Consider the following 15852-nt stretch of genomic DNA (forward strand, 5'->3'; position numbering starts at 1 on the left):
GCCTCTGAAAAAACTAGCTGGGCAGAGCCAAGATGAAACTCACCTCTCTGCTTTGAGTTGTGGCTGTTTCAGAAGGAAAATCGTCTCCACACTCAATACACCTGTTTATAAATCAGAGTGGTGGCCCTTTGTTCCTTCCCCACATATCTAGGATTCCAAGCAAAGTGACCACCAGCCTGTTGTGTGGGCGTACAATAGAGGCTGACCACACAGGGGACAAAGCATTGTGGGCTAGCACAGAGCACCCTCATGACCCTCTGCTGGCCTAGGTCCAAGAATATGGCCATTAAACAAGCAGCTGGCATTCAGGACAGATAACACCCTCGTGTGGACTGCCCAAGGTCTAGCAGGAAGGAGTGGGCATGTGCCCAGCAAATGCTCAGTTAGATAACACAGCTGTGATTTCAACACCAAGAGGATCTGTTCACATTTAAAATTCAGGAATATCCCAGTGTTTCGCTAAAAAGTCTGTAACTGTGGAAAGCTGCCACTTTCCTGACTCCTTGCAAATGCACCAATGGGGGAGAAAAACCAAAGCGGAAGAGAAATTCCCTATTATTATAACAGTGCAGGTTTTGCTGGAAACCCCAGTGCCAAATCCCTGACTACCTCAAAGGGTTAAATGAGGTTAAATAAGCAACTTTTCCTTAGGTGCTGAGTTGTCCTAGGCTACAAAAGAGGGAAACTTCCCTATTGGGTTCCGGGGGGATTCTGAAGAGAACTTGTCAGGCCAGTGTCTAGCTTCTTGGCCTCCTGAATCCTTTTACTATCTCCTTGGGGATGGGTGATAATCTATGACAATCTTGGACTGGGGATCAAGACCAGAGCCTTAGTTTTGTTCTCCCACAAACTTAATAACCTCTTTAGGTCTCTTGAGTGGTAAAATAGGACCCACTTCACAGGATTATTAAATATCATAGGAGATAAGGCATTTGAACTGCAAGGATTCAATTTGGCAAATAAAGTATTTTTATGCAGATAAACATTACCCTCAAGGTGCCCCAGAAAAGAGAGGAATAACAAAGGACAGTAATCTTATTCATCAGCCACGTTCTTTGGGGGGCTGCGTGTGTGTGGGGGGGGGGGGCAGGGAGCCGGCGAGAATTCTGTGGGCTGCAAGTTAACAAAAATGTATGAAGTTTGGGGATATGTGTGTTTCCTTGTGATTTTCTAAAACATCAATAGAACAAATCACTTACATTTACACACATAAATACACCAACATTACACAGGACAGACCTTGCCTGCAGCGTCAGAACCGACTTAAAAGCTATCATTCACTTTCCCTTTCATACCAGGAGCAGCGGCTGTTAGAAATGTGGTGGACAGAAATCTACACACCCATTACTCTCTCCCAAGATCACTGGACAATTCCCGTCTAGCACAAAATCGGGGGGAAGAGAAGAGTGGGTCACACTGGAAAATGGCTGAGGTGTAGAAAAATGAATTTCTGGTAATCTGATGCTTAAAATATATATATTTCCAGAAAAACAAAGTTGTGAATGGAAGTTACATAGTTGAAACAAATGTAATTGCCATTTTAACATACTATGAGCTAAATGGACTCTCTGAGCTTGAACTCAGGCACATTTTGCAATGCTGTTTTTGTAAGGAAATGTATTTTGAGTTCTAAACAATGAATTTATATATAAACTTCAACACGACTCATTTTTTATTAAAATTGCAGTAAATTATTTTCTTTGGGTATTTTTCATGAGCCAAAGAAAAATCAAAACCAGTGGATGATTAATTTTAAAGATCAGTAACTGAATGATATGTACAAATCTATAGTGGTTACACTCACTTGCAAAATAAGCATTAGTGATATTGAGAATGGAGAGAATTTTGTATGGGAAAACTTTAACTGACATTAATGTGTAGTGTTGGACAGAGATTTATCTAACACATTTAAGCTGCAATATTTAAAAAAAATTATCTGTGTAATTATATGTACACAGAATAACCAACATTTTATTATTTGCAAAATCATGCATATAAAAAGTGACTGACTTAATCATCATGGCAATCTCAAGAGGTATTATTGTTATTCCCAATTTTACCAGAGGAAACTGAGGCACAGTGAGTTATTTGCCCAAGGTCACATGGGGTGCCCAGGCATTCTGATACTTTTCACTGTTAATGTTTGCATTATACTAAACTTTTGTATTTAAAGCCTTAAAAATGTCTAGATTTTTCAAGGTTTTCCAAAACAGACTCTCTAAAAGCATTTAATTTTAAATAGTGCTCATGCATTATTAATGCATGGTTACAATTTTCTGAAGTTGAAATGGATCTCTAGTCTCATTTTAGTTTTGAAAATGCAGTATGAGGTCACACAAATCAGATATCATCATCCTGGACTTAAGGACATTCTCCACTGCACAGAAAAGATAGAAAAACTACATCTATCTCTTGAATATTTGTGCTATCAGAATTATTCTGGACAAGTCAGCCTCTATAGAAGAGGGCAAGAGATACACAACATACACAACATACACAAGAGATTGGGCTCTATGGTGACGACACTGGGGCTGAAATACTTCAACTCCCGAAGCCTATTTCGTCTTTTATCCAATGAGGATAATCCCCACTCTTGCAAGATTGTTGTAAGACTCATCATTATTATTATAAACAAGGTCTCCTCGGACTTGGATGTGAGTTCTACCTGTGTCTCTTAATCTCAGCCTATAAAGTGGGGATCCTGATGTCTACCTCACAAAGGTGTTAAGGTTTGAGCCAACATGTAAAAATACTGTAAAATGCATCTAATTTTCCACATGGTGTTTTCAGCAGGTGAGGCATAGCTCAGGTGAGTAGGCATTAGATACACGGTGCCGCCTGAAGGTGGGATACTAGTTTTGGTCCTCAGGCTTTTCCGAGAAGCAGTCCAAATTCTCTTTTTTAATTTGAGAGAGAGAAAGAGAGCACAAAAGCGGGGGAGAGGGGCAGAGGGAGAGGGAGAGACCATCTTTTTTTGTTTGTTTATTCATTTTTGAGAGCAAGAACGTGGGAGGGGGAGGAGCAGAGACGGGGACAGAGGATCCCAAGCAGGCTCTGTACTGACAGCAGCAAGCCCGATGAGGGTCTCAAACTCATGAACTGTGAGATCGTGACCTGAGCTGAAGTTGGACACAACCGCCTGAGCCACCCAGGTGCACCAAGGTAAACAGAATCTTAAAGCAGGCTCCACGCTCTGCGTGGAGCCCAATGCAGGGCTTGATCTCATGACCCTGATGTTCAACTGACTGAACCACCCAGGTGCCCCATCAAATTCTCTTCTTCTGTGTGTTCTCTCTACTCAGTGAACCAGCATAAACCCCTTCCTCTAAAGGGAATTCAACTCAACTACCAGTTGGCAACTACCAATTCCAGGTACTTAGAATCCTCCTAAAGAGGTAATTCCTTTGTCAACCACAAAAGAGAAATATGAAATACACGCCAGTGATTAGTTCAACTTCTGGCTGTGAGGTATTAAACCGATGAATCCGAAGAGTTGATCATAGCTTATTTCCCATTTAAGCTACTTTCATGATGCACCGCCATAACCCAAATGACTTTGGAAGCATTAACTTGGAAATCCCAAGATCAATGTGCTCAGCCACCCTAAGACTAGTTAGAAATTTTTTCCCTGACTCAAATCAGTTGGGAAGTGGAATAAAGTTAGGGGCTGTTGGGAAGAAGTGTCTTGACTTCTTTCCAGGTTCAAAGAAACCTGTGAAAAGTTCGTAGTCCCAACAAAATAGACTGGGGACAAATGAGAAAAACCATGGATAAACCTCAAAGTTAATATGCATGCAGGGGTGCGGGGGTGACTCTTAGGAAATCAGGCTACAATTTAATGTTGGCTTTTAGTCCCTTTTTATTAAAGATGCAGTCCCTTTGGACTCTTGATTACTCCCAATAAAACAAAGGGCCAACTGAGTTCCTACAGAATATTCAAGATGAAAGCATCATCTCTACCAAGCCCCTCATTGTGCAGATTGAGAATCTGACTCCTGGATCTCTGGAGTTGGTCTGTTTCTCCAGATGATTTGTCAGCTGGGATCTTACTTGTGACTCAACTGGCTTATCAAGTTGGTGGTGTATTTACTTTTCATCCTATATGCAGCTCAACTCATGGTATAAAGAGTATTGCTAGCCCGAGGAAAAGGATATTTTATGTCTCAGCTGCCCATTTATAGTGACTGAACAGTTCTCTACAATTATGAAAACGGAAGGCATGCCAAGTATCCCCTGTAACAAGGCAGCCATGGTCCACCTAGGAAAAGGTGGAAGATGATCTCAAGGACCCATGGAATCGCCCAGCCAGACCTACTGAGTGGAATCTTCCAACAACTGGAGACAGCCAACAAAGCTGACGGCCTGATCCCAGCGATGTCTACTCCGGGCCATGCCCTTGAACACATGACAGCCCTTGGGTGATTTATGATAAGGATATTGCACCAGACCATAACCCCAAGCAACAGCTGAAGAAACAGGAGGAAAGCCAGGATATCACTTTCGGTAGATGAATACTAAGTGGCTTAATATTACCAAAGCATTATCCAATAACAGAGGCCACCTTCCAAAGGCCAGTTTTAATATATAAATGATAGTGTTCAAGGTTTACACATCAGTTTGAACTGAAAGTCAAGAGCAAATTATCTTTTACTAGTTCATGTCCTTGAAAACTTTTTTACCCTGATTCAAAGACAAAGGGGCTTGTTCCAAAGTTTTTGGATTTGCTATGGCTCATAATGCCTGCATATTTTCAAATGCTATCATCAATAAAGGAGCTGGAAAATACCACATATTTGTACATCCTTGCTGATGCAGTTTGATGGGTGCGCAATGTACCAGGCACTGGCTGGACACATTATCCCTAGAGAAATCCTGTATAATCTTCATGACCCACATTCCAAATCATGTCTTTTAACATAACTGAATGTGTTCGCTAAATGTACTAGTTATCATTTGTTAAGACTCTTTTACTTTTTTTTTTTTAAAAAAATTTTTTTTTTTCAACGTTTTTTATTTATTTTTGGGACAGAGAGAGACAGAGCATGAACGGGGAGGAGCAGAGAGAGAGGGAGACACAGAATCGGGAACAGGCTCCAGGCTCCGAGCCATCAGCCCAGAGCCTGACGCGGGGCTCGAACTCACAGACTGTGAGATCGTGACCTGGCTGAAGTCGGACGCTTAACCGACTGCGCCACCCAGGCGCCCCTAGACTCTTTTACTTTTTATAAGAGGCTGCAGAAGTCAGCAAGATACAGCACCAATGTTCATAATGCATTTCTATTTAGAAATCATTTTTACAGAAACCAAGAGTGATTTTTTTTTATTAGGACAAAAAATGCTCTATTTTAATACAAGATCACTATTGATGAGAACGTATACTAAAGAAGTGCAACAAATTGGTCTGAAAAAGAAACAGTACAATGACAGAAAACTTTGACATATCGCATCTCGGAGGAGCCCGCGACCAGGCCAACTGGAAATGAACACACAACCCCTGTCACCCCACACACAAGTATGTACAGGTTCTATTGGCAAACATTTAGAAAACACACTGGAAGCTAAGCATGAACACACCCACCTTATGTACATCCACATATGTATATGTGTGCGTGATTTTCCTTCATTTTACTCGGCTAAAAGAAATTCTTGATCTAAAATTATCTCCTAACTCTATACATAGGACATATCACAAAGCAAAAGTTTCCATTTCCCTGGGAGCTGTTCGTTGGAAGTATAAGCTGTATTTTGAATTCCCTTAGGGTAAAATCCACATGCAAACAAAAGTTGTTACAAAGTGCTTGCCGTCTAAGCGTAACAGCACCAAAGAGCTTTATCCAGCACCCTTTACACTACTGAAGAAGAGTATCAATGATGAATTGGTGATCAGTGCTTCCAAACATTTCCAATACTTCTACACGGGAGAGCTAAAGAGTACAGTATATTTCGATTCATAAGGAAATGTTTTCTTCCCACAGATAATGTGCTCCCTAACTAAAGAAAAGCCCCTGCAGGGTCACTGCCTTCTACTCAAATACTGCCACCATCCAAGGTCCTGACACACAAGGTCACTTCTACTGGACCCTGCAGTTCTCGCTGCTCTTGGACTCGGGGATAGCTTCTGGGCTGGGGGCAAGCCGGCCTCGCTTGGCCCTCAGGCCCTCCCTGGGGCTGTCAGCTGAACTCCTCTCAGGAAGGTTACTGACCGAGAGAGATCTCGTGGTGGGTTCTCGGAAGGCGGCGCCTGAATCCACTGGGCTTTGCTGAGCAGCCTTGACCTGTAACAAACAAAGCATCTTTGTTAGAGATTTAAATCATATTCACAATCCTACAACATGAAAATTAAAGTGCTTATGTCACCAAATTTTAAATTCAATCCTTCTTCTGTAGGTGTTATACACGGCTTTAGTATTTCTTCCTCACTGGAAGAAACAAGGAGGATATCGGACATGAACTTGGTTAAGTCACCTTGCGAACTTTCCTTGACACCTCTGATGGCCAAAGGATCACTCCCAAAGCTAGCATGACCTTCTCAGATGAGAAGGCAAGCTTTTTGAAGGCCAAGCCTGTCCTCCTTGCCATTGTAACCCTAGTGCCCAGAATATGCTTGACTACCTGTCAAACATTCAATATATGCCTGAGTGATGACACAAATCAGCTTTCATTTACCCTGAGCCCCTGCTATCATTCAAGTGACTGTGATTCCAATGAGTAAGACTACCTTCATAGGGAGTAAGCTTTATTTACAACGTGTGTGTGTATATGTGTGTGTGTGTGTGTGTGTTTGTGAGAGAGAGAGAGTGTGTGTGCACGCACACACACACGCGTATGCACACGAACCGGGAAGGGGCAGAAGGAGAGAGAGAATCTTAAGCAGGCTCCACACTCAGTGCCCGGTGTTGGGCTTGATCCCACAACCGTGAGATCATGACCTGAGCCGAAATCAAGACTCAGACACTCAACCGATTGAGCCACCCAGGCACCTCTATTTACAACATTTAAAGGATCTAAAACATGTTTCTCCTATATCATCATTTAAAAATTCTCCTTGCGTTTTTATTTTGTGTCCATATTGAATTTGGATTATAGTAGAATAAATAATAAAGTCCAGAAAGAGTAACTCCCCTTTCTGGTGTCCTGCCTTTTAAGAGAAAGAGCGATGTCAGGAAATGTGAGACTTTTAAGAAACAGATAAGAGGGCAGGGTAGCTGATAGAGTTCAGATTTTTTGAGGTTTATGCAGTTGTGACTAAAGATATGGGGTCAGAAAAGAGAAAGGGGAGCAGGACGGATAGAGCATAGGAAAGCTTCATTTAACCAAAGTTAAAGGCAGGAGTGGAGGACCCAAGTGGAAAGATCTTCACAAGGAAAAGAGGAAGGGCGCTCTTGACAAGGGCGACTCATGTTTGCTCTCCACAGGGAGAAGCTATTGATAGACGGCAATGGACTCCAGTGAGCTCCTTCTGAAGCAGAAAGAAAGAAGAGTGGAAATTATTTCCCCATTTATATTCTTTCCATAGGAAGTATGTGGTTTTAAAAGGCAGCTAAATACTTTTCATTACAGAAAACATAGTAAATCTGGCCAACAGATCAAATCCCTGGAAAGCTTCCTCTAACTCAGATTAAATGCAGGACACTTAAAAAAGAGCAGCCTCTAAGGAGCAGGACTTAGTGGAAAATTACCATCCATGGAAAGTTGAAGGAAAAAAACAGAGTTTTACTGGTACTTTTTTTTTAATAGAAAGTGATACAAAAGACAGGCATTTCCCTTGAACCCATCTGACGCAGGAAAGTCAGCTCTTCAGATTCACTGTTTAAAACAAAAAGAGACAGAGAGGGATCACTCACATTGGGAAAAGAATATTTGAGTTAGTAAAACTTTTTTTTAATATTTATTTATTTTTGAGAGAGAGAGAGACAGAGACAGAGACAGAGAGAGAGAGAGAGAGAGAGAGAGAAAGAGCATGAACGGGGGAGGGGCAGAGAGAGAGGGAGACACAGAATTCGAAGCAGGCTCCAGGCGCTGAGCTGTCAGCACAGAGCCCGAAGCAGGGCTCGAACCCACAGACCATGAGATCGTGACCTGAGCCGGACACTTAACCAACTGAGCCACCCGGGGGCCCAATAAAACTCTTTCTTAATCCCAATTAAATAGCCCAAGTCTACCCCTTGGGTTCCCCCTCTAGACTCAATTTCTCTGATACTGAGCTGAGGAAATTATAGTCTATGATCAGTTTAAACTGTAAAGTTGATCCTCATGTTGGCGGGTTGGTCTCAGACTTGTCTATATAAGTAGATGAGGTCTAATTCACCAGGTGTCTAAACTGTTAAGTGCACCCCAACCTGCACTGTCTTACAAACTGTGTCTGCAGCCGCAGCGGCCAGAGGGCGACTATGCAGATGGTGTAGTGAAAGTGAACCTCATTCATAGGAAGGAACGCAGGGCCCCACTATACTCATCACCATCACCCTCTACGATTTAGGGGCAGGTCCTCTGGAACTGACCACCAACCCCGGGTTCAGACCAAGTCCACGATCGTGACTCGCTTATCCCCCAGCAAGCGAGGAGCTCCCGGGCTCGTTCAACCCAGAGACATAACAGAAAATGATCCTCACCTACTCTGCACTAAACCTGACAGATTTCCCTAAAGGTCCTGACAGATGTCACTAAAGGTCCTGCTGAATGACCTAGGGAATTGTCTGTCTCAGACCTTCAGCCAGTCACTTCAGGCAAGGGCTCATAATCCTGAGTTTCTAAGCAACAGCTTTAGGAAAGGATACCTTGGCTCTATTCATTCAAACTGAATGATGAAATACCCTTAACAGATGAGGCAAGCATTTTTACAAGGCGACTGAGAAGATGCTGAATTAAATTAAAAATCAATAGGCTGCGTTTTGAAGAGTTTGCATCTAACCACGAAGTCTCCTATAACCTCCTCTCAAGAGGAACCACCCCCATTCATTTGCACAAGTGCGCAACATTGCTTAGCGATTCATAACTGCTGGAGCCAACTGCAGCCTGTAGCCGATGCATCGAACACAAATCTGCAGGAAACCATGGTTACTACTCTGTACTCTGCAGACTCAACAGTGGTGTGGAAAGCAGGCCCCCTAGTGTGCAGAGCTCTTGTTCCTAGATAATAAGTCTGAACCCCCACGTAAACTGCTTTTCCATCAATTCCTCATAAAAGAAGGAAAAAAATGACCCATGTGGTGATTTCATGAGATGGTTTCCTAACATACGTCTAAACATCTATTATCGTAATCGCTTCAGGACAAGACTAAGAGCCCCAGTCTTTCAACAAATAATCTGTTCAATGTCAGACATTGTATTAGACATGAGGACACAGGTAAGCTATAATCATAATCAGGGACCTCGCAGTACTGCTCCTGCAACTCAGAAGGCAGATATTTAACAAGTAATTATGATAAAGTGAGCCACCTTAAACCAGTGAAAGTACAGGGTTCTACGTATGTGTCAAGATTTTCTGTTTTAAGGGGGGCGCCTGGGTGGCTCAGTCAGTTAAGCGTCTGACTTCCGCTCAGGTCATGATCTCACGGTTCATGGATTTGAGCCCCGTGTTGGGCTCTGCTGACAGCTCAGAGCCCCGGAACCTGCTTCGGATTCTGTGTCTCCCTCCCTCTCTGCTCCTCCCCTGGTCACATTCTGTCTCTCTCTCAAAACTAAATAAACATTAAAAAAAAAAAAAAAAAGATTTTCTGGTTTGAGAGAGCCAGACAGCTAAGTACTTCACTTGATCACCAAAGGTGTGAGACAAGCAGGAATGGACATTAGCATGTACGAGGAGTGAGGACGGGCTCCCAATCAGCCACCCAGTGAGGGAAGTAGCACAGCCTGCCCCAGAGCCTAAACCTGTACTGCAGGTCAGGACTTGTCTTGTGGTTGAAAGCTTTGGTCAAGCTTGGAAGCTTCCCTTTCCATGGGTACTGGTTACTTTATGGAAAAGAAGCTGTTCTTATGGTCACTGGAAAGTCAAGACCTACTCCAGTACCCTCTTCAGTGTTTTGTTGTTCCCAGCATTCAAAAGCTAGATCCCGGGGCACCTGGGTGGCTCAGTCGGTTAAGCGGCCGACTTCGGCTCAGGTCATGATCTTTCGGTCCGTGAGTTCGAGCCCCGCGTCAGGCTCTGTGCTGACAGCTCGGAGCCTGGAGCCTGCTTCGGATTCTGTGTCTCCCTCTCTCTGACCCTCCCCCGTTCATGCTCTGTCTCTCCCTGTGTCAAAAATAAATAAAAACGTTAAAAAAAAATTTTGGGAAAAAAAAAAAAAAAAAAAAAAAAAAAGCTAGATCCCAAAGTGAATGTGTGAGAAAAAGAAAGAGAGAAGGGCCAGGGGCTGGGGGCCGGGGGTGGGGGGGGAAGTACGGATTTGCACAAAATGGTCAATATTTCTAATACAGGTAACGGATGGGCTCATTTTGATGAGTGAAAGAAAATGCTAGACCTTTCTTCCTTACCTCTGAATTAATAAAATTTTATTTAGTATGTAAGTCATGAAAAAACTTAACACCAGGTATACATTCCTTAAGGCTTACAGCTCTTATACATCAACATAACATTTACAAATATGTTCTTGTTTTGATGCACCTAATCACCAATGTCTTTGTATTTTGGTATCTAAAATCCTAATGAGGAGCAGGCCTAGTCACTTAAAGAATTATTACACAGATAGGGGTTCCTACACTTTCAAAGCTTTGTTTGCTGGGTCAAGGTAATCACACTGCATAGTTACTCAAACTCTAACAAGCAAGCAAGTAAAATCACAAAATTTTAGAATTCTTAGAACTATTCCAGCAACGTTCCTGTGACCTCTTGTTTGAGTAACGCTGGGGAAAAGAGCAAGACTGTGGAGGTGAGAGACAGTAAGCATTAATTCTGGGCAGGTTAGATCTTTGTGAACCTTACTTTCTTCTTTCTTCTATCATACCACTTACTATGAGTGCAATAAAATGCATATACTTTGCGTACATAAGTGCTAGTATTCCTTATAGAATAATGGAACAAAGATCTGCAAAGTGAATATTCTCGATGCTTTAAATGACATTTACTGGGCCGTTTGCCAAGTGCACAGAGGTCACTAAAATCGTCGTCCCACCCTCAACAATCAAGATAGACAGATGTGTCAACAGAGACCCTTTCTTTAGATGTCTACTGAAATATTTGCTTTTTGTAAAGTAAAGGAGTAAAAAAGAAAGAAGAAAACTAAAAAAGAATCGGCAGCTGGGGCATGGGGCGATGGATTAGAGGGAAAAATGTGAAATAAGCAATGACCAATGCCTGTGGTCAAAAGAAAGACTACCTTTCAATTCCTTTAACGTACAGCTCGAACCTTGCTTACAAATCCTTGGAGTTCTGATCGACAATTTCTCATTACTTAACATTTTCCGTCAAACTGTAAGGGGCCTGTCGGATAAAGGATGAGACTGCAGCCGCAGGATAATGCGATGTTTATCCCCTGGTCCGCTCCCCACCGTCCTCAGGCCTGGCTTACTTCTAGCACGTGGAGAAAGAAGGCCAGGCTTTAAAGAGCTCCTGGGTCAGGGGGCGCTGTGTCAGACCCTTGCCCAGAAAACACTGTAACTTCCTGGATTTGGAAGGGTGGAGACGTGTTCGCAGGAGTTTACCTTTTGTGATCTGCTGCCACCAGCTGTTGGTTTGGAGGTCTCGGTATGATTTTCTTTGTTGAGGCTTAGTGGGGATGGTGTTAACTTCTGGGCAGCGAGGCGGGGGCTGGTCCGAGTTGGCATGGTTGTTCTCCGAAGGACGTACGGGCTTGTCTTTCCTGTTGGGATATCAGCGAACCCTACGGGCAAAAAATGCTGACTGTCAACACTGCTAGGTCCAATTCTATCTACAAGGGAAACGATATGTATCAAGCAAAGTTTCAACAAACGTAAGAGTAACTCCAAAAACACTTTCTGCTAGCCACAATGGACAACGGATTAACTTCACAGCTGCCCTGGGAACCCCCAAATCAAATAAGTAGTGGGCAGGTGTTCTCTTCCCAGACACACAGGAAAACACAACGGGAAAAGAAGGGGAAATAACATTAAACAAAAAATGTATTTCCTGCTTCCTCTTCTTCTAATGTGGATGTCTTAACTCACATTCCTCTAAGATCTGAAGAACACACCAGCAAGCCTTCCCATAACATTTGGATTGGAGACAAAAAGGGGGGTAAAATGGAAAGAAAAGGAAAGGAAAAAAAAAGGCCGACTCTTGCTTAAAACAAGAGAAGGTCAAATGGTAAGAGCCACTGCTCCACAGGTGCCCACTCCCATGTAGAGACTGGGTGGGAGGAGACAGCCAACTCGGTAGAAGAGTGATTTCACAGTCTGCTCACATTGTCTCCCTCCATAGTGGCAATGGACGTGACCTGAGGTGAGGAAGAGAAACTCAGTCCCAATGGGCATGGTGTACACCCTCCAGAGCGGCATTAATGGCTGACTAAAGCAACTATTTGCTTTTGTTTTTAACCCTTTCACTACAAATAAAAAACAGGAATGAGGAAGATACAACGAATTATTTGGGGGCCAGATTTCCTGAGAGCCAGAGTTACTCAGAACGGTGTCCCTCAAATCATCTAGGGCAAAGAATTAGTGTTGATAATTTTTTGAGGGAAAGGCATGGGGGTAATTTCCAACTTGCTGTGGAATGATACTCCTGTATAACCAAGTAAGAATGAGCCAAGGGAGAACTCACATTCACGACATGCCTGCATGTGGCAACAATGTCAAATTGTTATGAACATTTTTAAACTCTTACTATTGATTTCTGAACATTACTTTTTTTTGTCATGGACCAGTAACACACGGTTCCTAGACTGGCCCCAGTCCCTGGCCCACACTCTGAAGATCACTGAGTTTAAACAAAAAAAAAACCCAAAAAACAAAAACAAGTGCTGAGCAGCTCCAGCCAAGAGGCACATCCCCCAGTTCACCTCCTACCTGGATGAGATGAGGACTAACAGGGAAAAGAAAAAAAGCTTGAAGAGTGCCCTTGATTTGGGGAATTTTCAGCCCAGGAATATCAGATCCCGAACAAGCTTTGAATAGTCATTCTTCAAATCTATTAGCACATTTTGTACTGTAACATGAGTAATTAGATCTTAGTCCTTTCCTCATGCAGGAAAACGAACAAACAAAACAAAACAAAACAAAACACACCTTAGCAATTTAAAGGTGGACTATTGCTTCTGAAGGTCAATTAGTATTGTCATGCAACAAACTAAAACATAAATGCTTCTTCTGTCTTTTCGTATGTGAATTTTTATTTGGAATTTCAAAAGAACACAAATAATTTTGCTTTTAAATGACGCATACCTTTCTTTACAACTTCTGGAAGTCCCTCTGGCTCAAACTCAGTGTGTTTGGCATCCTCGGAGGGGTGAATACCACTTTTGCTGGCTTTCCTACTCTTTTTAGAAAATGTCTCTGGGGTAGAAGGCGCTGCGCCCCCTCCATCTTCTGGAATCCCAATGGACCTTTGCCTTTTGCCTGGGGCTTTATTTTGGCTGGATGATAACTTCTTTTCAGTAGCAGAAGGGGCTGGAGAGGATTCTGGAACAACTGGATTTAGCAAAGGAGAACTCTGGAGATTAAGTTTAGACCGTGAACACAGACAAGCAACTTGTGTCTCCAACATCTCTTTGGCTTTCTCTAACTTCTCATGGCTTATGAGCAGGGAACAATACTTGTCCAAGTATTCATCGGCCTCCTGGCTTTTCTCTTCAAGAGTTTCTTTCAATTCTTTTATCTCAGCCATTAATTCCTCTACATTAGAATCCACAACAGCACCTGTCCAAAGTAAAGGGACACACTGTACATCACGTGACGCTTCTCTAGTTAACACTGGGCATCGTAAAGCCGACAACCTCAGAGTTGTTATTTGGTTTTCTTTTAGAGAAGGTGGGGGAAGACATATCTATGTGTTCTCGTAGGTCTAACAACTCTTGTTGGGAGGGATCATACCAAGGTACAAGTCTAGTAGATTATAGGACATTCCTTAGGATAGCTTAAATAAAATCTATCAAAATCTCAAATGCGTATTCCAGCCAACCCATCTTGTAGTTCATATGAGATCAGATGAGTTAATCTAGCACATCCCCAATTTTCACCTGCCCATTCTTTCCATCATAAGTGAACAAACAATAAAAATTGGTAAAGAATATGAAGTCTGTTGTAATGGCTTTGGGAACCAGAAGCGGGTCAGTGACAAGACAAGTCCAAAACAGCTTTTTTTTTTTTTTTTTTTTTAAAGCAGTGGAGGTTCTGATGGACCAGTGCTTGGTTCTGATGGGCAAGTGGAGGTTCTGATGGACAAGTGCTTCAGAGGTGGGAATCTTGGTCAATTTGTAGCTGCCATGGTTAGCACTGAATCCACTGGAAAAACTCTCTGGATCTACAATATACTCCAAGTACTCTTCTCAGCAGGGAAGGTCACCCACCCACCCTGTGCAGCTATAGTCCAGAAGGGCCCCTCACCTTATACTATGCTTGCCATCATCTTTCCACACAGTAAGAGCATTCTGCTCTGAAGACAGGAATGCAGAAAAGTCACAAGGACAGTTGCCATTTCTTTTTTATTTTACCTCCACACCCAAACATACAGCCCCTAAGCCTTCCATTTAGTTGACCCACGAGGATGGGCCAAGGACAACCAGAATCAGCTGTTGCTAAATCACCAATGCCAGCTCAGAATGTCAATCTGCCTCTGACGTAGCAACTACATAAATGGACATGCACATGAAAAACTCTTTTTGCAATAGCTCATTAGCAAAAAGTGCTGCCAGTTTTTTGTGTTTTATAGAACAGAACATGCAATGATTCTATTTCAATATGCAGACTTCGTTCGGAATCCTATTAACCCTATGACCCCAAGCCAAGCACAAAATTCAGAAACTGGAAAGTGGCAACTGCTGAGAATCAGCACGCGGTGCAGGACAGAGCACTAAAAACGCTTGTATGCCGACACACCACATGTGTGTGACTTCACGAGTGGAAGAGTTTTGGCTGATGGATGTGCCTAGTTAACACCTACCTGTTTTCTGTTTCTCTTGTGTGCCTTCAAGGTGAGACAGCTCTTTCTGTAACATCTCCTTTTCCTCTTCCAGCTGTTTGCAGGATTTGATCAACAACTTTATTTTCCCCTGCGAACGTTCATTTTCCTTCTTCAACTGATTTGTATATTTTACACTGTCCGCCTACAAAACAACACCTTGAATTTAAAACTTTGAATTTCTTCGTATGAGCATATGGGAAAATAATCATGAGATATCATTAAGAACCATATATTATAAATTTAAGTATTACGATGTTCAAAATAAAACATCTAAAGATGCATAAAACAACTCATCTTCCCTACTCGGTTTCCTAGGCCTCCCCAGTAGACACGGTGGTTTTGTCACTTTCTGAGTATCAGCAAGCATAAATCTTGGTTCCTAAGATAGTGCCCGAGGAAGGAGCCCACGACAGGGTTTGTCCAATGGGAATCACACCTGGGGGGTTAGGGTGGGAAATAATGGACATATGTTTGGTGGGTCAAAAACTCTTGAGGATAGACTTGTGTTTCCATCTGTAGCCCGTGCTGTTGACAATTTCAATACCCAAGATGGCATTTGTTTTGGTGATGCCAAGTGAAAGCCAAAGAATATTATGGCTCATAATACAAATTTAAATTCTACGGTTGCTCGAACAGAAAGCGAATAGGATGGTAAGAGACTGATGGCATCACACACTTCTCAGGAGTGTAGTTCACACTGTTCCTTAACCACATCTTCAAATTCCAAAAAAAAAAAAAAAGCTCTGACAATGATTTAGAGGGAAATTTTAAGGTAC

At 42.5% G+C, this 15852-nt stretch overlaps 1 protein-coding gene across 4 annotated transcripts in view; it reads right to left on the reverse strand.

Annotated features, from left to right (window-relative positions):
• Positions 1–5291: 5291 nt before the first annotated feature.
• Positions 5292–15852, reverse strand: part of CENPF (centromere protein F) — a 100144-nt gene continuing 89583 nt past the window's right edge. For all 4 annotated transcript variants that reach the window (XM_058700650.1, XM_058700651.1, XM_058700648.1 and 1 more), the window contains exons 17-20: positions 15056–15218; positions 13339–13812; positions 11641–11819; positions 5292–6275 (exon numbers count right to left, since the gene is read on the reverse strand). In XM_058700650.1, coding sequence (XP_058556633.1) covers positions 6072–6275; positions 11641–11819; positions 13339–13812; positions 15056–15218 — 1020 coding nt within the window. In that variant the 3' untranslated portion in view covers positions 5292–6071. The remainder of the gene's footprint in view (positions 6276–11640; positions 11820–13338; positions 13813–15055; positions 15219–15852) is intronic.

Source organism: Neofelis nebulosa, chromosome 15 (assembly GCF_028018385.1).
Source record: "Neofelis nebulosa isolate mNeoNeb1 chromosome 15, mNeoNeb1.pri, whole genome shotgun sequence".
NCBI classification, from domain to species: domain Eukaryota; kingdom Metazoa; phylum Chordata; class Mammalia; order Carnivora; family Felidae; genus Neofelis; species Neofelis nebulosa.